Here is a 24809-nt window from a genome sequence, read left to right on the forward strand (position 1 = left end):
CCCTCCATCTTTCTGTCTCTATGCTTCTTTTACATCAGTCTCTCTGTCCATATCTCTCCTTCTTTTACCTCTCTCCATCTCTCTCTGTGTCTTTCCCTCCGTCTCTCTCAGCTTCTATCCTGCTGTCTTTCCATCTCTCTGCTATTTTTCCATCTTTCCCTCCGTCTTTCCCTCTCTGTCTCCATGTTTCCATCTCTCTCTGCTAGTTTTCTCTCTTTCCCTGTCTTTCCATCTGTCTCTGCTTCTTTTCCATCTGTCCCTCCATCTGTATGTCCCTCCATCTTTCTGTTTCTTTCTGCTTCTTTTCTGTCTTTCTCTCCATCTCTCTCTCTGTCTTTCCATCTCTCTCTGCTTCTTTTCTGTCTGTCCCTCCATCTGTCCCTCCGTCTCTCTGCTTTTTTCTGTCCCTCTCTCTCCATCTCTCTCTGTCTTTCTGTCTCTGCTTTTTTTTCTGTCCCTCTCTCTCCATCTCTGCTTCTTTTCTGTCTCTCCCTCCCCGTCTCTGTCTCCCCGCTTCTTTTCTGTCTTTCCGTCTTTCCCTCCCTCTTTCCGTTTCTCTCTGCTTCTTTTCCGTCTCTCTCTTTCCCTCTGTCTTTCTGCTTCTTTTCCGTCTTTCTGCCTCTCTCTGACTTTCTGTCTCTGTCTTTCCGCCTTTCCATCTTTCCTCTCTCCCTCCGCTGCTTTTCTGTCTTTCCTTCTGTCTTTCCCTCTCTCTGCTTCTTTTCTGTCTTTCTGTCTCTCTGCTTTTTTCTCTTTGTCTTTCCCTCTGCTTCTTTTCCGTCCTTCTGTCTCTGCTTCTGTTCCACCTTTCCCTCCCTGCCTTTCCATCTCTCTCTGCCTTTCCCTCTCTCTTACCGTCTTTCTCTCTCTTTCCCTCTCTTTCCATCTCTGCTTCTTTTCTGTCTGTCCGTCCATCTGTCCCTCCGTCTCTCCATCTCTTTCTCTCTCTCTCTGCTTCTTTTCCATCTCTTTCTCTCTTTCCCTCTGTCTCTGTCTCTCTGGTTCTTTTCCATCTTTCTGTTTCCGTCTTTTTCTTTCCATCTCTCTCTGTCTCTCTGCTTCTTTTCTGTCTTTTTGTCTCCCTCTCTTTCTGTCTTTCCCTCTGTCTTTCCGTCTCTCTGCTTCTTTTCCATCTTTCCATCTCTCTCTCTGTCTCCTGGCTTCTTTTCCGTCTTTCCCTCCCTCTGTCTCTCTGTGTCTCTCTGCTTCTGTTCCATCTTTCCCTCTGTCTTTCCATCTCTTTCTGTTTCTTTTCCATCTTTCCCTCTTTCTGTCTCTCCCTTTCCCTCTTTCTGTCTCTCTCTTTCCCTCTGTCTTTCCATCTCTCTCTGCGTCTTTTCCGTCTGTGTTTCTTTCTCTCTCTTTCCCTATGTCTTTCTGATTTTCCGTGTCTCTGCTTCTTTTCTGTCTTTCTGTCTCTGTTATCCTCTCCTTCTCTCTGTATTTCTGTCTCTTTCCCTCTCTTTCCATCTCTCTGTCTTTCTGTGTCTCTGCTTCTTTTCCGCCTTTCCGTCTTTCTCTCTCTTAACCTCTGTCTTTCTGTGTTTCCCTCTCTCTGTCTCTCCTTCTTTTCCATCTTTCTATCCCTCTCTTTTTCTCTGTGTCATCCTCTCTTTCCCTCTCTTTCCCTCTCTCTTTTTCTGTCTCTTGGTTTCCCTCTGTCTTTCCGTCTCTCTCTGCTTCTTCTCTGTCTTTCCCTCTCTCCGTCTTTTTCTTTGCTTCTTTTCCATCTTTCCCATCTTTCCCTCTCCACTTCTGTCTCCCTCTTTCTTTCCTTCTTTCCATCTCTCTCTTTGTTTCTCTTTCCCTCTGTCTTTCTGTCTCTCCCTCTGCTGCTTTTCCATCTCTGTCTTTCCCTCTGACTCTGTGCTGCTTTTCTGTCTCCGTCTTTCCCTCCGTCTTTCCCTCCGTCTTTCCCTCCGTCTTTCCCTCCGTCTTTCCCTCCGTCTTTCCCTCCGTCTTTCCCTCCGTCTTTCCCTCCGTCTTTCCCTCCGTCTTTCCCTCCGTCTTTCCCTCCGTCTTTCCCTCCGTCTTTCCCTCCGTCTTTCCCTCCGTCTTTCCCTCCGTCTTTCCCTTTTTGACTCTCCATCTCTCTTTTTCTCTTCCCCTCTGTCTCTCTGTCTTTCCGCTTCTTTTCAGTCCTTCCATCTCTGTCTCTCTGCTTGTTTTCTGTGTTTGTCTGTCTCTGTCTTTCCGTCTCTCAGTCTCTCTGGTTCTTTTCCGTCTTTCCTTCTTTCTGTCTCTCTCTTTCCATCTCTCTGCTTTTTTTTTCTGTTTTTTCCATCTTTCTCTCTGCTTATTTTCTGTCTTTCTGTCTCCCTCTGCTTCTTTTCCGTCTGTCCGTCTCTCTGCTTCTTTTCCGTCTTTCTCTCCCTCTACCTCTCTTTCCCTCTCTGTCTCTGTCTTTCTGCTTCTTTTCAGTCTTTCTCTCCCTCTACCTCTGTATTTCTGTGTGTCTGCTTCTTTTCCATCTTTCCACCTCTGTCTTTTTGTCTCTCTGCTTCTTTTCTGTCTTTCTGTCTCTCTCTCCATCTTTCTGTCTGTCTCTGCTTCTTTTCCATCTTGCCGTCTCTCTATCTCTGTCTTTACCTCTCTTTCTCTCTCTGTCTCTCTCTGTCTTTCTGCTTCTTTTCAGTCTTTCTCTCCCTCTCCCTCTTTCTGTCTCCCTCTACCTCTGTCTCTGCTTCTTTTCCATCTTTCCATCTCTCTCTCTTTCTCTTTCCCTCTCTTTTCCTCTCTCTCTTTCTCTGTCTTGCTATCTGTCTCTCCATCTCTGCTTCTTTTCTATCTTCCCGTCTCTCCCTCTTTTCCATCTTTCCCTCTGTCTTGCTGTCTCTCTCTGCTTCTTTTCCGTTTTTCTCTCTGCCTTTCTCTCTGCCTTTCTGTCTCTCTTCCCGTCTCTCTGCTTATTTTCCGCTTTTCTCTCTGCCTTTCTTTCTTCCTTTCCATCTCTCTCTGTCTGTCTCTATGTCTTTCCATCTCTGTGTGTCTGCCTTTCTCTCTCTTACCGTCTCTGTCTTTCTCATTCCCTGTCTTTCCGTGTCTCTCTGCTTCTTTTCCGTCTGTCTCTGTTCTTCTCTCTTTCCCTCTGTCTCTCTGGTTCTTTTCCATCTTTCCGTTTCTGTCTTTCCATCTCTTTCTTTCTGTCTCTCTGCTTCTTTTCTGTCTTTTTGTCTCTCTGTCTTTCTCTCTTTTCCTCTGTCTTTCCATCTATCTCTGCTTCTTTTCTGTCTTTCTCTTTCCCTCTGCTTGTATTCCATCTTTCCATCTCCTTCCTTCTCTGTCCCTTTTTCTCTCCTTTTTTCCATCTATCTCTGTCTTTTTCCTTCTGTCTCTCCATCTCTCTGCTTGTTTTCAGTCTTTCCGTCTCATTCTCTTTCTCTCTCTTTAAGTGTCTTTGTCTCTCTTTTTCTCTCTCTTGCTCTGTCTTTCGCTCTGTCGTTCTCTCTGTCTCTCTGCTTCTTTTCCGTCTTTTCATCTCCCTCTCTGTCTCTTGGCTTCATTTCCGTCTCCGCTTCTTTTCTGTCTTTCTCTCCCTCACTCTCTGTCTCCTTATGCTTCTTTTGTTTGTCTCTTTCTCTTACTGTCTTTTCTTTTTCTCTCTGCTTCTTTTCTGTCTTTCTCTCTCTTTCCCTCTGTCTTTCTCTTTCCCTCTGTCTCCTTCTTTCCATCTCTCTCCTTCTTTTCTGTCTTTCCCTCTGCTTCTTTTCTTTCTCTTTCTGTCTTTCCATCTCTGCTTCTTTCCCATCTCTCTCTGTCTGTCTCTGCTTCTTTTCTGTCTTTCCCTGTCTCTCTCCATCTCTTTCTGTCTCCCTCTTTCTCTCTGTCTGCTTCTTATCAGTCTTTGTCTCTCTCTGTCTTTCTTTCCCTCTGTCTTTCCATCTCTCTGCTTCTTTTTTGTCTTTCTGTCTCTCTCTGTCTTTCTCTTTCTGTCTTTCCATCACACTCTGCTTCTTTTCTTTCTCTCTCTGCCTTTCTGTCTCTTTCCTTTTTTGTGTCTGTCTCTCTCTTTCTCTGTCTTTCCATATCTCTCTGCTTCTTTTCCATCTTCCTCTGTCTCTGTCTTCCTCTCTTTGTCTTTCTGTCTGTCTCCCTCTGTCTATCCCTTTCCCTCTGCTTTTCTTTCTCTATCTTTCCTTCTTACTGTCCCTCTGTCTTTCCATCTCTCTCTGCTTCTTTTCTCTCTGTCTCTCTCTGCTGCTTTTCTTTCTGTCCCTCTGCCTATCCATCATTCTCTGCTTCTTTTTTCTCTCTCTTTCCATTGTTCTCTGTCTGTCTCTGTCTCTCTCTTCTTCTTTTCTGTCTCTATGGTTCCTTCTTTCCATCTTTCTCTCTCTTTCTGTCTTTCCATGTCTCTGTCTCTTTCTGTCTCTCTCTGCTTCTTTTGTGTCTCTCTTTCTGTCTCTCTCTGCTTCTTTTGTGTCTCTCTTTCTGTCTCTCTCTGCTTTTTTCCATCTTTCCATCTGTCTTTCCCTCTTTCTCTGCTTCTTTTGTCCCTCTGTCTTTCCATTTCTCTCTCTTTCCATCTCTCTGCTTCTTTTCTGTGTCTTTCGTTCTGTGTCTCTTCGTCTTTCTGTCTGTCTCTGTCTTGCTCTCTCTTTCTTTCTGCCTCCCTTTGCTTCTCTCTGTCTTTTCATCTCTCTCTTTCTTGCTTTCTGTCTCTCTGCTCCTTTTCCTCTTTGCTTCTCTCTGCGTCTTTTCTATCTCTCTGTCTTTCCATCTGTCTGTCTTCCTGTGTCTTTCCATCTCTCTCTGCTTTTTTTCCATCTGTCTCTCTGTCCGTGTCTCTGTCTTTTCATCACTCTCTGCTGCTTTTCTTTCTGTCTTTCTGTCTCTTTCCATTTCTCTCAGCCTCTTTTCTGTCTCTTTCTCTGTCTCTCTCTCTTTCCACCACTCTTTCCTTTCTTCTGTCTGTGCTTCTTTCTCTGCCTCTTTTCTTTCTCTGAGTCTCTCTGCTTCTTTCTGTCTGTCTCTTTCCTTTTTTCTGTCTGTCTTTCTATCACTCTCTGCTTCTTTTCTGTCTCTCTGTCTTTTCTCTCTGCTTCTTTTCTCTCTCTTTCTTTGTCTTTCCATCTCTCTCTGCTTTTTTCTGTCTCTGTCATTCTCTCTTTCTGTCTCCCTTTGTCTTTGCATCTCACTCTGCTTCTTTTCTTTCTCTCTCTGTCTTTGCTTCTGTCCACCTCTCTCTGCCTTTCCGTCTCTCTCTGCTTCTTTTCTGTCTCTTTCCTTCTTTCTGTGTCTCTCTGTCTCTGTCTGCTTCTTTTCTTTCTCTCTCTGTCTCCCTTTCTCTGTCTTTCTGTCTCTGTCTTTCCTTCTTTCTGTCTCTTTCTTTCTTTCTGTGTCTGCTTCTTTTGTCTCTGTCTTTCTCTGCCTTTCCATCTCTCTCTGCTTCTTTTCTTTCTGTCTCTGTCTTTCCCTCTTTCTCTGCTTCTTGTCTCCCTCTGTCTTTCCATCTCCCTTTGTCTTTCTGTCTTTCTGTCTGTTTCTTGTCTTTCTCTCTCTTCATCTTTCCATCTGTCTTTTCTTTCTCTCTGCTTTTTTCCATCTTTCTGTTTGTCTTTATCTGTTCTTCTTTTCTCCCTCTGTTTTTCCATTTATCTTTGTCTCTCAGCTTCTTTTCTGTCTCTTTCCTTCTGTCTGCATCTCTGTCTTTCTCTGCCTTTCCATGTCTCTGATTCTTTTCTTTCTCTCTACGTCTCTCTGCTTTTTTCTCTTTCCATCTGTCTCTGTCTCTTTCTCTGCTTCTTTTGTCCCTCTGTCTTTCTGTCTGTCTCTGCCTCTTTTCTGTCTCTCTTTCTTTCCCTCTCTTTCTCTGTCTTTGTCCCCCTTTGCTTCTCTCTTTCTTTCCTTTTTCTCTTTCCTTCTTTCTGTCTCTCTTTAACGTCTGTCTGTTTTTCTTGCTCTGTTTTTTCTTCTTTCCGTCTCTGTTGTTCTTGATCTTTCCTTCTTTCTGTCTCTGTCTTTCCATCTTTCTCTTTCTTTTGTCTCTCTCTTTCTCTGTCTTTGTCTTTCTGTCCTTCTCTGCTTCTTTTCTGTCTTTCCATCTCTTTCTCTTTCCGTGTTTCTTGTCTCCCTCTGTCTTTGTCTCTCTCTGCTTATTTCTGTCTCTTTTTTTCCTTCTTTCCATCTCTGCTTCTTTTCTTCCTGTCTCTCTTTTTCTCCGTCTTTCAGTCTCTCTGCTTCTTTTCTTCCTGTCTCTCTTTTTCTCCGTCTTTCAGTCTCTCTGCTTCTTTTCTTTCTCTCTCTCTTTGCCTTTCTGTCTCTGCTTCTTTTCTTTCTCTCTCCATCTCTCTCTGCTTCTTTTCCGTTTCTCTCTGCTTTTTTCTGTCTTTTCATCTCTGTCTTTCTTTCTCTGCTTCTTTTCTCCCTCTGTCTTTCCGTTCCTCTCTGTCTTTCTGTCTCTGCTTTTTTTGTCTCTTTCTTTCCTTCTTTCTGTGTGTCTCTTTCTCTGTCTTTCCATCTCTTTCTCTCTGTCTTTCTATCTCTCTGCTTCTTTTTTGTCTTTCCTTCTCTCTGCTTCTTTCTGTCTCTCTGCTTGTTTTCTGTCTCTCTTTTTTCCTTCTTTCTGTCTCTCTCTGTCCATCTCTCTGTCTGTCTTCCGTCACACTCTGCTTGTCTCTCTCTGCCTCTTTTCTGTCTCTTTCTCTCTATTTCTTTCCATCTCTCCATCACTCTGCTTCTTTTCTTTCTGCCTTTCCATCCCTCTCTGCTTCTTTTCTTCCTCTTTCCTTCTTTCCGTCTCTGTGTCAGTCTCTCTCTTTCCTTCTTTCCCTCTGTCTCTCTCTTTCCATCTCTCTCTGCTTCTTTTCTGTCTCTTTCCTTCCTTTGTCTCTCTCTTTCTTTGTCTCTGTCTTTCCATCTCTCTCTTCTTTTTGATGTCTTTCTCTCTGTCTCCCTCTGCTTTTCTGTCTCTGTCTTTCTCTGTCTTTCCGTGTCTCTGCTTCTTTTCTGTCTTTCCGTCTCTCTGCTTCTTTCCATCTCTTTCTTTCCTTCTTTCCATCTGTCTGTCTTTGCATCTCTGCTTCTTTTCTTTCTCTCTCTTTCTCCATCTTTCCATCTCTGCTTCTTTACTTTCTCTCTCCATCTCTCTCTGTTTCTTTTCTGTTTCTCTCTGCTTTTTTCCATCTTTCCCTCTGTCTTTCTCTCTTTCTCTGCTCCATTTCTCTCTGTCTTTGCATCTCTCTGCTTTTTTCTGTTGCTTTTTTCCTTCTTTCTGTGTCTTTCTCTTTCTCTGTCTTTCTGTCTCTTTGTCTTTCTCTCTCTCTTTCTGTCTCCCATTGCTTTTCTGTCTGTCTTTCCCTGCTGGATTCCATCTCTCTCTGCCTCTGCTTCCCTCCTTCCCTTTTTCTTTTTCTTTTTCCCATCTCTCTCTGTCTTTCCATCTCTCTCTTTCTCTCCTTCTTTTTCCATCTGTCTGTCTTCCTATCTTTTCTTCCTTGTCTTTCTCGGTCTCCCTCTCTGCTTCTCTGCTTTATTCTTTCCTTCTCTCTCTCTTTGTTTCTTTGTCTTTCCATCTTTCCTTCTCTCTTTCTCTCTCCATCTTTCCTTCTTTCCATCTTTCCTTGTTTTTCTGCTTGTCTCCTTTTTCTTTCTCTCCTCTCTCTTGCTTGCTCTGCTTCATTCCCTCTTTGTTTCTGTCTTTCCTTCCTTCTCTGCTTCTTTTTCTCTTTCTTTCCTTCTTTTTCTCTGCGTCTGTTTTTTTCCCCCTCTGTCCCTGCTTCTGTCTGTTTTTCCATCCGTCTCCCTTTCTCTGTCCCTTTCAGTCTCTGCTTTTGTTTCTGTCCCTTTCCATCTCTGTCTGTCTTCCTTCTTTCCTTGCTTCTGTCTCTCTTTCTCTCCATCTCTCCATCTTTCTCTGTCCCTTTCCTTCCTTCTTTCCCTCTTTCCTTGCTTCTCTGCTTCTCTCCTTTTTCATTCTCTTCCTCTTTCTTTCTTTCTTTCTCTCCTTCTATTTTTCTTTGTATTTCCATCTTTCCTTCTCTTTCCCTGCATTTTTCTGTCCATCTTTTCTCCCCTTCCTTCCTCCCTCCCTCTCTCCCTCTTTCCATGCTTCTCTGCTTCTCTCCTTTTTCTGTCTTTCCATCTCTACATCTCTTTGTCCTTTTCCCTGTGCCTCTCTTTCCGTCTTTCTCTCTTTCTGTCTTTCCCTGCTTCTCTGCTTCTGTCTTTTTTTGTCTGTCTTTGTGTCTTTCCTTCTCTCTCCATCTTTCCATCTCTCTTTTTATTTCTTTTTCTCCTTCTCCCTTTGTCTTTCTGTCTTTCCATCTTTCCATCCATTTGTCTTTCCTTTTTGTCCCTTTCCATCTTTCTCTGCTTCCCTCCTTTTTCTTTCCTTCCATCTTTCTGCCCTTCTTTCTCTCCTTTTTCCTTCCTTCTCTGCTTCTTTTGTCCTTCTCCATCTTTTCTTCCTTCTCGGTCTTTCTCCATCTTTCTTTGTCTTTCTCTGTCCCTTTTGTTCCCTCTTTTCCTCTTTCCTTGCTTCTCTGCTGTCCTTTTTCTTTCTCTTTTTCCTCTCCTTTTTCTCCGCTTGTCTCTCCGTCTTTCTCCCCTTCTCTCTTTTTCTCTGTCATTTCGTCTTTCCATCTTTTTTCTCTTTCTCTGCTTCTTTCCTTCTCTGCTTCTGTCTTTCCATCTGTCTTTCTGTCTTTCCTTGCTTCTCTGCTTCTCTCCTTTTTCTTTCTTTTTCTTTCTCTCTTTGTCTTTCCATCTCTCTCTCTTTTTCTTTCTTTCTCTACTCTCTTTGTCTTTCTGTCTGTCTTTCCTTCTCTTTCTGTGTCCCTTTCTGTCTTTTCTTCTCTTTCCTTCTCTTTCTCTCTTGGCTACTCTCTTCCTCTCGTTCTTTCCTTGCTTCTGTCTTTCTGTGTCTTTGTCCTCTCTTTTTCTTTGTCATTCTGTCTTTCCTTCTCTTTCTCTGTCTCTTTCCTTGTCTTTCTCTTTCCCTCCCTCCTTCCCTCCCTCTCTCTGTCTTTCTGTTTGTCTTTCCATCTTTCCTTCCTTCTCTGCTTCTCTCCTTTTTCTTTCTCTCTTTCTCTCTCCTTCTTTCTCTGTGCCTTTCTGTGTTTCTTTCCCTCTGTCTTTTTCTTTCCCTCTCTCTCCTTTGTTTCTCTCTCTCCTTCTCTCTCTCATTTCCTTGCTTCCTTCCTTCTCTGCTTCTGTCTTTCCATCTTTTCTTCCTTCTGTGCTTTTCTCATTTTTCTCTTTCTTTTTCTTTCTCTCCTTTTTCTCTCCTCTCTCCATCTCTTTCTGTCTCTTCTTCTCTGCTTTTCTTGCCCTCTTTCCCGCTTCTCTCTTTTTCTTTCTCTTCTTCTGTGTCTCCTTCTGTCTCTTTGTCCCCTTCTGTCTCTCTCTGCTTCTTTCTGTCTGTCTTTCCATCTTCCTTCTTTGCTTGTCTCCTTTTCTTTCCCTCTTTCCCTCTTTCCCTTTCTTTCTTTCTCTCCTTCTCTGTCTTTCCCTCTTTCCCCCTTTCCTTGCTTCTCTCCTTTTTCTTTCTCTCCTCTGCCTTTCTGTCTCTCTGCTTCTTTCTGTCTTTCCTTCTGTGCTTCTCTCCTTTTTCTGTTTCTTTTTATTTCTTGTTTTCTCTGCCTCTCTGTCTTTCTGTCTCTGTCTTTCCATCTTTCCTTCTTCTCTCCTTCTCTCTCTGTCCCTTTTTGTCTTTCTGTCTTTGCCTGTGACTTTCCCTCTTTCCTTGTCTTTCCATCTCTGTCTTTCCTTCTCTCTTTCTCTGTCTTTCTCTGTTTCCTTCCCCCTCCCTCTCCTTCCTTTCCTTCTTTGTCTTTCCTTCCTTTCCTTCCTTCCTAAAATATTTAGTGATATTGGAACACTCAATAATACAAATCACCATTAAAGTTACCAAGCTGTATGTGTATAGTTACTTTTGCTTGAATGGGAAAACAGAAGCAAACTGAAAGCTAGATGCTGAAACATTTGTATTTTGTTAAAGTACATACTAATTAGTATTATTCAAACCTTTCTTATAAATAACACATTCAACATTAGCAAGTTTCTGAAAAATGCTAGTTTTGTCCAGATTGCTTCTTCAATGGGAAGTGTTTCCACTGACATTTTTTCAACTTGCTGTACTAATAAAGCCATTTACCACAGAATTTAGGTCCCAGCTTCTCTACAGTTTGCTTTGCTTAGTTTAATAAACAGCCACTTTGGCCACCAGTGAGTTCAGAGTATAGGTTAACAGTGCATGCAACGGAAGGCCTGAAGAGTTCAGCCAAAGAAGAGACTGAGAGACCAGATGGCCCCTCACCAGGACTCACTCTATTACTGTTTACTGCCTCTGAGCACAGAGTATCGCCTGGGATTGATTGCACATAGAGCTTGCTATTTAAGCAACGTTATTTAAGAAAACTTTGCAGGCCCTTTAAACCCTTGGCATCTTACTGAACTACAGACATAGAATTATAAGGATTTTCATGGTCATTTCAATCTAGAGTTTCTTTGGAAGTTATCAAAAACAAGGCAAATTGTGTAGTGTCTGGGTGATTACTGAGGTTTCAGCTGTAGATGGCCAAACTTCCTTGATTTTATAATCTGTGCAATTCCACTTTTCTAATCATCCATTAGGAATAGCTTTAGTGTCAAGAAGGGAAAGCAGAATCAGGCCCCAAGATGTAGAAAAGTTGGGACTGGACACGATAGCACATTTTGGTGTGCTGTAGTTTGAGATAGGACTAACATTGCTGGTCAAAGCACAAAAAGTAGGAAGCATTAAAAAAAAAAGTATCTAGTCACTTCAAGATTTATATAATTTCTTCTCTTACTGCTCTTATATTCCACATCTTCCCTTGATTTAGCCAATGTGAGATAAGGCTCACATATTCTGTGTCTTGCTTTGTGGACTTCCCTGATTATACAAGTGACATCTCTTCAAATTGGCACAACTTTTCTTTCGTGTTTGGAGCAGGAAGTCTTGGGCATTGACACTGAACTGAATAGAGCATGTATTTTCTCCTCCACTACTTCTGGAGCTTGGATCAGAAAGGACTCCGAGTTTCCTTTGTCACCAAAGGTGCTTGGTGCAGATGTGAAGCCTTATAAAACATGAAATGATCAGGCAACAACTCCTAGGGTTTGGATGCAGGTGGAAGTTATGCTTCAGGTACGTTTGCTTAGCTTCCAACATAAGTGTGCCATGCTGAAATCATCTGCTAAGTCTTCATCTGTGTCTGCATGGAGATGAAGGAGATGAAAATAACTGGATTCAAAGTAGGTGCTTTTTATGGTTATGGCCATACATTCCCTAGGAGATTACTTTGTCTACTAGTATGTATTGCTAGGGGATTTAGCCTGATAGCAGAGGTCATAGCTTCCAGTGACCATGGCTTTAGGAGTCATACATCTGAGCAGTTAGAGTATGTTTTCAGTTGGTGTGGAGCCTACTGGCTGTCGAGAGACTTTCTTTCAGTGAAAGGGGATGTATTGGTGATAGATGCTTGGTAAGGGAAGCAACTGTTACTGTTCATTTCAGGGTCTTTTAAAGTCACATTGTCTGCTTTGTGTCACATTGCCCAGAGCGTGCTTGGGATGTCTGTCCCAGTGGTAAAGGCCTGAGTTCCCCTTTTTGCCCCCACCTCACGTCACATTTTATTCTTTCTTTCCATGTTCATTAGAGCTCTGAAAATGTATAGCATGGGTCAAGAGGACTGAAATAATATAATGTAGGGGCTAAAATGGACATATGGACAGTGATAAGCCATTCCAGTGTTTAATGTGTTCCAATAAGCCATATACTGGGTTTTCTAAATGTGTGTGTGAACCACTTATTAAAATGCTGCACTGTATATTGTGTCTGGAAGTTATTCGAATGCCCAGTGTTCTCTTATGTGTTTCCTGAGCTTTTGGTGGGTTATGGAGATGTAAAATAGGTATCTGCTGCTGTCTAAAGTCCTTAAGGAGCTGCAAAACCTTCTGAGAGCCACAGTTGTCAACTCTTACAACTTCAGCTTTTGAAATGATAAAATTCTTAAGAATTTCAGCTTTTATTTAAAAAAAAATAATCTAGTCATTATGGTCTTGGAGAAGATTTTGTAAATGTGAAACCCAAAGAGGTAAGAAAACAAGAGAGACACTTAAAAAGCAGTGTATGATGTCATGTTTAGGGTTGGGGTTTTTTTTTGGGGGGTGGGGGGGGAGAGGTGTTGTTTTGTGGTTTGTTTGTTTGGTTTGTTTGGTTTGGTTTGCTTTTTTATAAGTTGATGTCAGAAAAGTTTCTGGAGCTATGAGCCCTGAATTTTTGAACTTCTGAAGTGGAATGAATGGACTTGCTTTCCCTATTTACCAACTGGGGCATGGCATAACTGCACAAATCTTGTTATAGCTAGGTTTTGACATAAACTATGTCCAAATTTATCCTCTGTCCTCCTTTACATTATCACTGTAATACTTCTGAGCTAGTCTGACTTGGCATCTCAGAGCTCTCTCCTTACTCTCTTGTTCAGTGCAGGTTTGATGATTCTGTTGCTCTTGGGAAAAAAAAAAGCGCCTTATTCTGATTTTCTTGCTACCCAGCTCAAAGTGGTGATATGCAGGGAAGTTTTGAACTCTCATTTAATTGGATTCTGAAACGGTGGCTTGTTCTAATTCTTTGTACCTTAGATAACGAAACTACTAAAAAGGTAAATGAACAGCTTTTGGATTAAGGCAGGGGAATAATCTGTGTCTTTAGAAGCCATTTGTATTCTGTATGGTTGACTGGAAGTGTCTGTATGGCCTGAAGTTGTTTTCTGAATGGGTGCTTTAGTGTCTCCACTCAATGACTTCAGTCTCTACTCTAGGCGGTTATAAATAGACCATAACTGTACTGTAGTTTTCAAGAGCCAGCAGCTGCCTGCTTAGGTTCAATGAGAAACCAATTTCTGCTCCTGCTCAGTGGCAAATCTAATAGCCTGAGACTGGTAAAGGATGAGGGGGCAGAGAGGCATAGAGAACTGAAGGAATTTGCCCAAGGTCGTTGTGAAGATGAGCAGTAGAACCAGGCTAAGTGCCTAGGATTCTTGACCTGCAACCTAGTGCCTTTATCTTTTTACTCATGGTGCCTTCTGATCCTGCCTGGATATAGTGCTGAGATTTGGGAGACATTGCATTAAACTGTCTGGCTCCTGGAATTGCTTTTTAGAAGTGCAGCTGATCCTTGAGAAGAAGAAATGTCAGTGTTAAAAATGACACCGACTGCTAACTGTGATCCAGTGAAACAGTATCTAAGAAAATTTCAACCCCAGTGCTCAGTGATGACTAAATAATTCATCACTGCTTTATTTTGTACAGTCTTTCACACGGACTGATTCCCTGTATGCATGCTTCAGAAAGTTAAATAACAGTTACAACAGAGGGATAAAGAAATTAGGAGACAACGGCACAGGCAAGAAGTCCTAGTGTCTGAGGAGAATTGGGAAGTGACAGAGAGTTAATAAGCCAAAGAGATATGGGAGCAGGCTGTTTTATCAGAAGGATTTTCATCTCAAGATTGACAGAAATCAAGCACAGGGTTGAGTTACCATTGAAGGTAAATGTGAAATAAGAGTCGTCCTCACTGAGGATTTTAACTACTTTTTTTCTTTTTTTTCTTTATCATCTCCTCCTTTTCCTAGAGAGGAGGATTTCTGACTGACAGATGGGATATGTTTGTCATCACAGGTTCTGAGTCTGCTTCTCCGCGTGGCACCTTGGAGTTTCTAGCTGGCACCATTACCTCCAACGAGTGGAGTTCTCCCACCTCCCCTGAGGGGAGCAACGACTCAGGGGGCAGCGAGGCCTTGGACAAACCCATTGACAATGACGCTGAGGGCGTGTGGAGTCCAGACATTGAGCAGAGCTTCCAGGAAGCGCTAGCCATCTACCCACCATGTGGACGGCGGAAGATTATCTTGTCAGACGAAGGCAAGATGTATGGTAAGGAGAAGGAAAGGGCACACCACAACGCCCCAGGCAGCCTGCCCTGTGCAGGCCACTTGCCTTGTACCAAATGAGGTTCTGAATGAACTCTTTTCTCTTAAGCCTTCCCAAGTTGATGCAGTTGGTCACTTCAAATTGTATTTAGGAAAATCAGTGAAGATTTTAACATTCACAGATTAGAAGGAATTATAGATGTTGTTTTCAGGGGAGTATCAAGAAGGTAGTTCCCAGAGTTGGACATGCTACTGCACTAATCTTCAGATAGATACCATATAATGGCTTCATGGTGTGACTGAGTCTATCTTTTATAGTATCTCTCGCTGCTGTCTCCAACATTCTTGTTATCCTAACAGGTTAAGGTCTGCATCTCTAGTGCTAAAGGGCAGAAGTTCAGCCCCTGAGCCCCTGAATGGCTCTGCTGGTGTTGAGCAAACACCTACAGTTTAAGTAGCTACACTTTTCAGATCTTAAGAAGGGCAGAAACCACACCTTTCTGGCAGCTCCCTTTCATTGTAGTTTGCCTTCTTATAGCCCTGGCATGAATGTCTTTCACCTGTGGGTTCTTCTCAGCTAGCTAGCTAGGACCCAAGCCCTGAATGCAGACAAGTGCTGGCTTGCAGCTGCAGCAGCAGTCAACTTTTTAAGTGGTAGACATGATTTTGAATTGGATTTTTGACCTATTCCACAGTTAAAATTTCTCTCTTGATTTTCGTCCACAAAAAAAGCTGGTCTGGATTCTCTAGCTCAGTAGTGGAAGAAACCACCTGGTTCTGTGACTAAAAAGCAAAGGCTGAGAGTGCACAATATTTGGTTAAAAGTCCCAAAAGTCCCCAGTAAGTACTTGCTTTTTTTTCCTTTACCTTGGAATCTTGTGTGTCTTTGCAGGCCCCATCATGGGAGCACCATGCCCTGAAGCCTCATATAGAGCACTTCACAAGTCATTCTGCAGGTTTCTCTCCACCCATCGGGCCATTGCTCCCTGAGCTAGGGAATATATTGCTCTCACTACAGGGGCATGAGTGGGGTCTTGTTTACACAGCCTTATCTACAATGGGTGGTTTTACTGGGTACATACATCAACTTATCTGTGCAGAGCAATATACGTTGAGCAAGGCTGATCACCCTGAGGCTCAGCCAGTGTCAATATTCTGATGTAGACATCAATTCCTGCTCTATGCTGGCACAAACATTTTCGTGGTTGTGCTATGGAACCGGCCAGGGAACTGATCCAGCTTAAAACTTGCACAACCAGAAAGGGGGAAATACTGAAATTTAATTTGGATGTGCCCCCTGATTTGTTTTGCTGCCCAGCTGTTTGTGCTGGTACTTAGAGAAGGGATGATGAGAGTGGGAATGAACAGCTATGGTTGAGGTGAGGGTAGGACTGCCTCTTTCAGAAGCAATGCTTGCTTAAAATGTTACTCAAATTAAAATATTACTTGAAAATCCACCCCATGCTTAAGCTTAGATTAGTGCACTAGTTTTCATGACCAGTGACTTCTAAAATAACTGGTGAAAAATTAGTCATAATGTCACCAAAATCCAGGAATAAACCTCGTAACACCAATGTAGTGTTAAGGCAGGCATTCTTTATTGCAGCGCTGGAGGCACGGGGGATAGCTCAACCCAACGTGCATGCCAGGTGATCACCAACACACAGGTTATGTAGGATCAAAACATACATATTCATCGTTTTTCTCAGAAAAGGCAGTCCTATGATAATCATTTCTTAGAATCCATTTCCATATTCTCCTCCCCGTCACACATGCTCAGTGATTTGAGTCAGTGGTCCTCAAGGGCTCTCTGGTGGTCATCAGTGGTCACGTACCCGTGTCCGTTGGATAACCCTCTTCTTGCAGGCATGAGCAGTATCCTTGCTGTGGATACACTTGTCCATAACAACTTCCTAAGATTAGTATCTCCGAACCTATTGTCCGGTTGGGTAGGGACTGTACATGGAACATAGCAGCATTGTACCTTGCCATGGTCAGTTAGTTTCATTACCTATTACCTTGGTTACACACTAATTATCTCAAACTGATTCTATAGTTTCTGTTTCACAGCCCCTATCCCATGGTTACAATAAGACTGTCTTCATTTTCTAATCAGTCTTCACAGTCCCTGAACCACTGGACCGGAAAAGAAATTAGCAAAAGTAGAAGTGAAGTAGAACGGACTACAGAAACTGAGACTTAGCTGGGGCCTGACCTAGCATGGACTGGTGTTTAGTGGAAAGTCTCTAGTTTACCTTCTGCAGCTCACCAGTGCAGTTAATAACCCACTTGCAGGGTGAAAAGTTTAGACTAAGCTCTGGGATCTGAAACGAACAGCTTTTTCTGCAAGCCCTCCCCCACTACTCCAAATGGGACTGTGTCCCTGCTTGCCTTCAGTGCACCTGTTCCCAGCACGGATGGTTGGTTCAGTGTGCTCCTGACAGAACTTGAGGCACTGATTTATACCCTCCTTTGCTTGCTAGTCTCCAGGATCCACGCCAAGGAAACAGGGCCCAGCCTGGGATCTATAGAAAGATATGACCAGGCAGGGAGAATAAATATAGTCCCTGATTTCATCTTCACCGCTTACGAGCCATCTCACAGAATAAGACAAGATGTATGTGGAGCTGGCCCTGCCTCTGAGGGAAAGTTGTTTAGCTGTCCTGTGACCGACTTGTACACGCCTCATTGCACCAAGGGGCGAGGTGTTGCAGAGAACTGTATATGCCCCTTTCCTTGACAAAAGTGGAACCATTTCACAGTTTCCCACTGAGGAATGGCTCATGTGGTATTACTCTTTTGGACATGATGTTCCAGGTCCCAGGATCTCTTCCATGTGCAATTTATATACTTCTCACCTGTTCTGAAGCAAACTGTTATCAGTTTAAAGTTAGTAGCTTTTACCAGCAAACATGTTGAACCAAGCTAAAGTGCACCAAGACATATATGAAGAACTTGCACTGTTTTGTTGGCATACATTTAAAATTGCACAGAGAGGTGTATTTCAGCCTATACACAGGTCTCACGCTCATGTTCCCTAGCCTCTTCAGAGTCAGCTTGCTGCTCACAGCTCTTTTGATGACACTCTGCTGATTGCTGAGTGGACATGATTCCTACTTCACCCCAAAGTCAGCCAAGCTCTTCTCTGTACACTGACAATCTGTGTCTTGATGCCTTTGCTGCCTTCTTTTCTTTCATTATCTTTTTCCCTCCTAGACGTGTTCCATTACTGGAGGCAGCATCCTGACTGAAGCAGTCTCTGCTTACCCCACCTGCTTAAGGCATGAAAAGCTGTCTTGTCTGATACGGGATGCTATCTTTTCTCCTAATCATTGTGTTGACATTAGAAGCAGCAAGTCTGGGGCATCATTAACTTACTGGTCTGGTGCCTTCTGGTACCACTAAGGTCCTGCAGGATAATTTTATAAGTGTTGCCTGCTAGAATACTATGGGGGTACAGTATTACAAATCTGTCTCTTACATTTTCCAACTATGGTTTTCCATGGGAGAAATAGTATCTGTAGCATTTGTACCAAATAAGCAATCACAGAATTCATTGTTAGAGTTAGTATCTCCTGGCATCTTCAGTACTGGTGTAGAGAAGGGAGCTTCCATTACTGTGACCTAGTGAACTGCAGAACAGCCCTTTATCCCACGGTTTTGCTAATAAAATTGAATGTCCCATTTTAAACACTAGAAGACAGATGAAACTTAGATTCATGGACAATCGGTCAGGATGCAGACTTTTCCCTCCTCTTCTCTTTTCCTGGTGGTAGGCATGATGTTTTTGGAGTAGCTCAATAACAAGGTTTTGTTTCACTGAGTCAGCTTTCAGTTTTGGTTTTGTGTGGTTCTAGTTCTTTGCTATTGACTAGATGAAGACAGATTTCTGGAGACCTTTGCAACAGGTTAAACTTCTGCTAGTGTTTGTCAAGTCTTTCCTTCCATCGCCTTTGTAAGCAGAGTTTAGGGTTCTTCATGCTAAATTGTATGTCAGTTTAACTGGTGTTTTCTCCATGCAAATACAAAAAGAAATATTTATCCATGAGTGCCAAGCATTTCCTGAATACTGAGCAATTTGCCACTTTTGATACACCAACCAACCAGGAAACTGCTTGCTATTGCAGTTAGTAGAGTTAATAGTACTGGCTGTGGCATCATTCTTTAACATGCTTAGTACTGAACAGAGATATATTAGCAGTTTTATTGTATATTACATGTTATCAAAATTATTGTGACTGCTTTTTTGGGGGCTTTATTCTGTTGTTTCAACAAAGGGCATATACTCTTTCCTGTCCCTTTTGCTCTTTAGCAGCTTTGTAGTCCCATTTTTATCTGTCAGGCTTAAAACCAAGCATGTTGTGTAGGATTATGTTTTTCTCACTGTTTATGCCTGCAGCCACAGAGCTGTAATCATGTTCAAGTAACTTGCTTCATTAGCAACATTGCATTACCCTTCTGGCTCTTCCTCTGACTTTTCATTTCTAAATTTCAAACTTTTAGTAGTTCTCCAAGATAGAGTTGATCTGTAGTGGTATACTGTCGGCAGGGTACTTGTTCTGATTTCTCTGCGTTGTAAATAACACAGCCAGTTTAACTGTTTTTTAGTTTAGTAAGGCAGCTTTATGCTTTGTAGCTGTATCCACTCATCTGCCTTGTACCTGAGAGACTGTTTCAATTTCATTTGTCAGCCTTTTCCCTTGTTGCGAGTCATTGTTTTGCTTCTGCTGCGCTTCTGGATAACTTTGCATGTTTCCAGTTGTTTTCTGAAAAGTTTAATAAAAAAAGCCTTAGTGGTTTTTTACATTTTTAAAAATGCTGCATTCATTCACAATTGGATCTAAATATTTTCAGTTGCTAATCTGCTCTTAAATATACAACATGTTAATTTGTTTAAAATTTCAGATTGAATTCAAAACCTGGGAACAAAATCAGACACGGAAAATGAAAGCTAATAAAGTCCACTGGCTTGGGTTTCTTTTTTCTTTAAAACAAGCACATGTAAACCTCTCTTCTGGACAGGTTTTTGTGAACACATTACCAGAAAGATTTCAAAAACATGGAGTGAGTTCTAAGAAGAGCAACAAACATACCAGACTTAACATTGAGCTCTGGGAGTTGAAGTGACTGATTTAGGAGGAAAGATTAAAGTAGCTAAATATACATAGCTTGGCTAAGCGATGACAGAAAGGTGGAGGGTGGGGGGACACATAATAACAGTCTAAAAATATTTGAAGGGTGTTAACATTTAGGAGGGAGAGGGATTTTATGTGGAACATGTGAGCATGACTAGGATTAATGGGAGAGAAAGAAGGAATATAGGATGGATATCAGCAGGAGCTTCATGACAGCATGCTGCTCAGTGCTGAGGGATCTCACTTCTGTAAGGAGTTAGAATGGAAATGCTATTGTTGGGGACTTTTAAAATTGTATCAGACAAAACTGTAAGGAATGTATTTGTAAAACTAATCCCAAGGAATGGCATGTGTGTGCGTGTGTATGTGTGTTTTGTATGAATGAGAGATGGATTCCATTTTTCAAGGTACTGTGATTTTACACAGGAAACAGAGAACAGTGGGCATTAGGTGGTGATTGAATATGACTTTCCACTGAAAATATCTGCCAGTTTGTTGTGGGGTTGGGTTGGTTTATTTTCCCCCCAAAATTGTTAGTATTATGATTTATTCTGTCTGTGCTTTTGTGACATGAATAAGTTTATTAGACTGATAGACACAGCGGCTCTTCCTCAGGTCTGAAACAGGAAGAACACACCTCAAGATAAATATGAGGAGTGCTTTCTCAGAATGTGTCCTCTGTTGATTAGTCAGACATTGGGTAGAGAAGGGTGATAGCAGTTCTCAAGCAAGGAGGTGCACATATGTAGAGGGAGCTGATAAGTGTCAATATGCAGATTGCATGGAGCCCTGGCATAAGCTTGCTTATTTCTACAGCACAACTAAGCAAAACCTATCACATGAAGTCTCTCTTAGCATGCCTTATTGCTGGAGGGCATGTATGAAATATAACTTAACGAAACCTTATTAAAGTATCCCTATACATCTGTTAAGTAAAAACAGTACATGACAACATAACCTTTCCAGGTCCTAGTGCCTTAAGGGATTCCCCAAAGTGAAAGCAAGCTGCTTGATCAGAAAAAGACAATATTGCAGCTAAAAGAATTCTCTCGTTCATGTAGGATCTAGATAATGAGCACAGGAGAACTAGGACTGTCTATTGGTTTAAACAGTTGCTCATTAGCTAATCCATAACAAGCCCCGTATTGTCTGTGTATGGTGAAGATCTGGGCAGCAAAACTGGGAAGGCTGCATGCAGTTTGTGCCCAGACAGATGGTCTCTTAAGTCTGTTGGTCACTGGCAGAGCTGAGTTAAACCTCTGGGGCCTGGGTACACCTGCTGCTGAAGGGTGCATAGCCAGCAGCTGTTCCTCATTGCTGTCACCTTGAACTTGTGACCCATCTTTTCGGTACTCCTTCAAATTCTCTGAGGCTCACTGCATGCACATATACGGGCATGGTCTTGTTCTGTCTCTAGCTTCTTGAACAGGAAATGGCACTGTTTTCATTGAACCTTTTTCATGTAAATGTCTTTAGAATCACTCTTCTTTCCTCTCGAGTGTGACTTGTACAGTAATTGCAAATCCCTTTTCCGGAATGACCCAAGTTGTTGACTGCAAGTGTTGTGTAGACAAAGGCCTATTTCTAAGTGTGACAGTATTACAGGGAAACACACGTGCATGTGTGGTATTTAGCACAATGTTACCTTCAGCCTTGACCAGGGATTATGAACGTTCCTGTGTATGAACACTACATCATCATCTTTAGTTGAAGAACCATAGAAAATGGTGCTGGGAGGGACCTTTAAATGTTGTCTCAGCTGTTCCTGTGCCTGGAGGCAAAGCCAGCTCTACTTAAGCTGTTCATGTCATGTTATGGCTAACTATTGGAGGAAAGTAATTTGACAATTCTAGATAGAGCAACTTTCATCTAGAAGGTAGTTGAAGCACTCAGATATTTGCATATTTCCTTCTGGATCCATATACATTTTTATGTGTCCCTGCAGCTTAAATAGTTTTGTCATCCTCTTGTTCCTGCTCTCCTGTCACTGCCTGAATCGTGGTTGCCCAGCTATCTATCAGACTTATGCTGTAAACTCAGTCAGGGAACAGGTGTTTAAAGAACGTAGAACAGAATTGCTCCAGTGTTAGGAGCAGAAAGAGAGTGGTGGTGGGAAATATTATAAGCCACTGCAAGGAAATTTTATGAGCTTGGCAGAATTTGGCTATTATCCAGACCAGTTCCTGGATAGCTACCCAGTTATGAAGTCTGTGTTTTTGCTAGGCTTTTCTGTCCACGTTCTCTTTTCACCTGTTACAGAATGTGATATCTTTAACAACTATTTTTGCTGATGCTGGGATGGTGTAAAACTGTTCTGTGTTGAGACCAAGAGCATATTTCCTTCAGAAACAGTGAGATGACCTAACGGTTCACTGCAGAAGAAAACAGGGAGTTGCCACTCCTATTTCCTTGCTTCCCTGCTCTGCTCCTGGTTTTGGGCTCCCACCCTTTAGGCTAACTTCAGTTTCCAGCAGACTCCTTGCTGATCCATTTTAGCTTGCTAAACTGATAGCAAACTACTCTGGCAAAATGAGCAGAACAGATTTCTGCCAAATTAGAGAGCTGAACTGACCTGTAGAACGATCTGGCGAGAGGAAGTTGGGGAAAAAGGCAAACACTTTTTCAGCAGTAGCCAGCCATTGGTTTAAGCTGATGCTATAAACTGATGGTTTAAAGTAATCATGGACAATGACTGCACTGTAAATTATGATAGCAGAAACTGAAGATGGGTGAAGCTGCAGCCATTCCGCTTACAAAATCAATATTCATTTATTCCTATAATGCAAGAACAGTCTCTGGGTTCTTTTGCTCTTCTTGAAGCTGCTGCATAATTTTCAGTCAGTTGGTTGGGACTGGGTCCTGGTGTAGTCTTATGTGTTGAACTGAAGCAGTCACAGCTCCTCACAGGACTGGGCCAAACCAGGCCAGATGCCTTGAGAACTGCATGGTTCTGTGCTGGTCATGGAGCAAGCGGCTAAAGGGATCTCATAGACCCTTTTTAGCTCCAATTTCTGTGGCAGTTGAAGCTCTGAGTACTTGGTCAGCCTGTCATCTGGGGACGCACACGAGATTAGCACTTGGGGTAAAAATCTACAAGAAACTATACTATTGGTGCCAATAGAGGCACCTGGCTGCAAAATGAGGAGAGGTGCTGAAGGTTTTGCTATCCTTTGAGGCAGTATCACTGAAGCGCTATTGAGAGTTGCTTTTAGATACCCTGCAGCTATTGGAAGTTACCGAAACAAGCAGACAAGATGTTTATTGACCTAAGGAAGAATTTAGCAGGTGTCTGGGTCTGTAATGTAGAACTTGGACTCATGGGAGCTGGAGGAAGCTGTTCCAGTTAAGTATTATTTTCAGTGCCACCCTCAATGGTGATGTTTTTCTGAACCTGGACCTTAGTGATTAAGGTATGTTTATGTCTGTATAATGTTGTCATTCTCAGGTATCCTAAGGGACTGAAAGCTGTTAGTTTGACATGCCTTTCCATGTAGGATTGTTATTGGCAGTTTCGGGTGTTACCTGATACACTCTCATATTACAATGCAGCTGCTTTGGTGTGATTGTAGGATTGTTACAGCCAAACTAAATCTAAACAATTTCTATAACATTCTCATCAGTCTTACTCTGGGAAGCAGCGGAACAAGTCCCTGCTCTGTTCCTGTTGCAGCCTTTAATGCATATATGGAGGAGTACTTACTGGATGGATTATCTTACATTTCTATGGCCTGAGGTGATAATGTGGGAAAACACAGCTGATGAGGACATTCAATTTATGCACTGAAAAACTGTATTAAAGGCTGAGGGGTGGTGAAGAGCTGCATAGCCTGGAGCTTTCCATTAGGCTGATGAGAGGGATTGCTGCATGCATACGTTGTTGTACCTTAGTAAAAGCTCGTCTTTACAAGGAATAACTCCACGTGCCTTTGGGGCAGTAATTAGGAGGCACTTTAACTCTGTCTAGAGTTTAGACAAATCATGCAAGCACAGGAAGCCCATTTTCTTACCAGTCTGTATGTGTGTGAGGGTTAGGTGGAGTACAGTTCTAAGCTACAGTTTCTCTGGTGGCGAAACTGGTTTGAGTTCTGCCCTGATTCTTTCTCTGTTCTCTCTGCTGTGCCAATGCTGTGGCTAATGTGGCCACAAAACGAACTAGTTCACCAATTCAATTAAAAATAGGCTGATTGGGAAAACCAAACCAAAACCACCAACAAAATTCAAATTGGGGGAGGGGGACTTATTTTTTTTAATTTTTAGTAATTATTTTAAAGGGTGTGTGTCAGTCCTGCCCCCCCCTCCCCCCCCGTCGATTTAATTGGTACGGGTGCACACAGGCGTTGATGGAATATTGCAGGAGGAGGAATGGCCAGCTGAGGAGAGGGGAACCTCTTCAGGTTGTTTTGTTCATGTAACTACACCTGTGGTGATTGACTTTTCATTTATGTCCACTCCTTGTTTGGAACCAATAAGAAGTTTCCCAAAACCTGCAGGGTCTGTAATTATTATCCCTCAATCATGCACTTTGTGTGAAGTGTCTTAAACTGGTCATCAAGAAACAGAAGCTTCTAAATGAGGATAGCACTTCTTGTGTTTCTAAGTATGAATTTAGGCTATACAGTGGAAAAGGAGAGGAAGGCCTTTTATGCAAGACGAGGTTTCAGTGTTTAGACTAGTTAGTAATGAGACAACTGAGTTTTATGACCTCAGACTGATTGATCACCCAGGTGCCATTTCCCAATGTGAGCTGCTTGACTGGCACGTTCTGCCAGCAAATAAAGCTTCAACTTTGTCATTTCAGAAGAGGAAGGAGCTCAGCCCTTGCACAGTCAAATGATGAAAACGGGAAGAGCTGATGGTGCGGTGGTGCTAATGTCTTCAATATCATGTTTTCAGGGATCTGATTGTTTTAATATTTTTCAGAAGTACTGGATGAACTTTCTTTGAGTCTTCATCTCAAAATCCCCTTATTGTAGGGAGTGCATGAACTCAGGGAATCTTCCTGTGGAAGGTTAATACTGAGCAAATTCAAGCATGGAATAAATGATCAGAGTGAGGAAACTTTCTTCTCAGAGCTGAACATAAAATTCTCTGGTATGTATAACTGTGCTATGGGAACTTGAACCTGAATATTAAGCACTGAAGTTCTGCATTGGTCAGGGGGAGAGATGTCTTCATAGGATAGGCCAGTGCAGTAAAATGCAGTATGGTTTTTCTATAATCTCTTTCACGGGAAGTGATCCCAGTATGATGATCATAGTGGTGTATTAAGTTATTTTATTGCCTCCTGAATACAGTTCTCTAGATTCAGTGTAGAAGTCAATAATAAAAATACAGGTTGTTAAAAAAAGCCTTAAAAGGAGCTTGATCAGAGTAAACTTTGTTATTAACATATCATTTAAAGAGTTGTCTCCAGCTCCTAACTAAAAATAAACATGCTGCTCTCAAGATTGTCTACTGCTGTTGGGGCTACTTCCCATAGGGATTTGCCACAGTTGCAGTCCAGATAAATGGGAAAAACAAGACATCATGCTGTATTACGTGCTCAGTATGTTTAATTTATAGGTACCAACAAAGACTGAAGACCAGTGAAGAGCAAAAAACAGTGTTTAGAGATTAATGGTCGCGGAGTGAGGGTGGAGGTTCCCAAGGAGAGGTGCAAAGATAGAGATGATTAGGGAGATGGTTATTGCAGAATTTTTATTGACTTTGGGGATAGTCTCAGCTCTGATAATGGAATTAATAGTATAAGTAGGAGTTGAAACAGAGAGAGAGGAAAGGA

General features: G+C 42.3%; 1 protein-coding gene across 1 annotated transcript in view; it reads left to right on the forward strand.

Annotated features, from left to right (window-relative positions):
* TEAD4 (TEA domain transcription factor 4) overlaps positions 1–24809 on the forward strand; it is a 72778-nt gene that overhangs the window by 15866 nt on the left and 32103 nt on the right. Inside the window, exon 4 of the mRNA XM_075762748.1 lies at positions 13645–13899. Within this exon, the coding sequence (XP_075618863.1) occupies positions 13893–13899 (7 nt within the window). The 5' untranslated portion in view covers positions 13645–13892. The remainder of the gene's footprint in view (positions 1–13644; positions 13900–24809) is intronic.

The sequence above is a fragment of the Balearica regulorum genome, chromosome 1, assembly GCF_011004875.1.
Source record: "Balearica regulorum gibbericeps isolate bBalReg1 chromosome 1, bBalReg1.pri, whole genome shotgun sequence".
In the NCBI taxonomy this organism is placed as follows: domain Eukaryota; kingdom Metazoa; phylum Chordata; class Aves; order Gruiformes; family Gruidae; genus Balearica; species Balearica regulorum.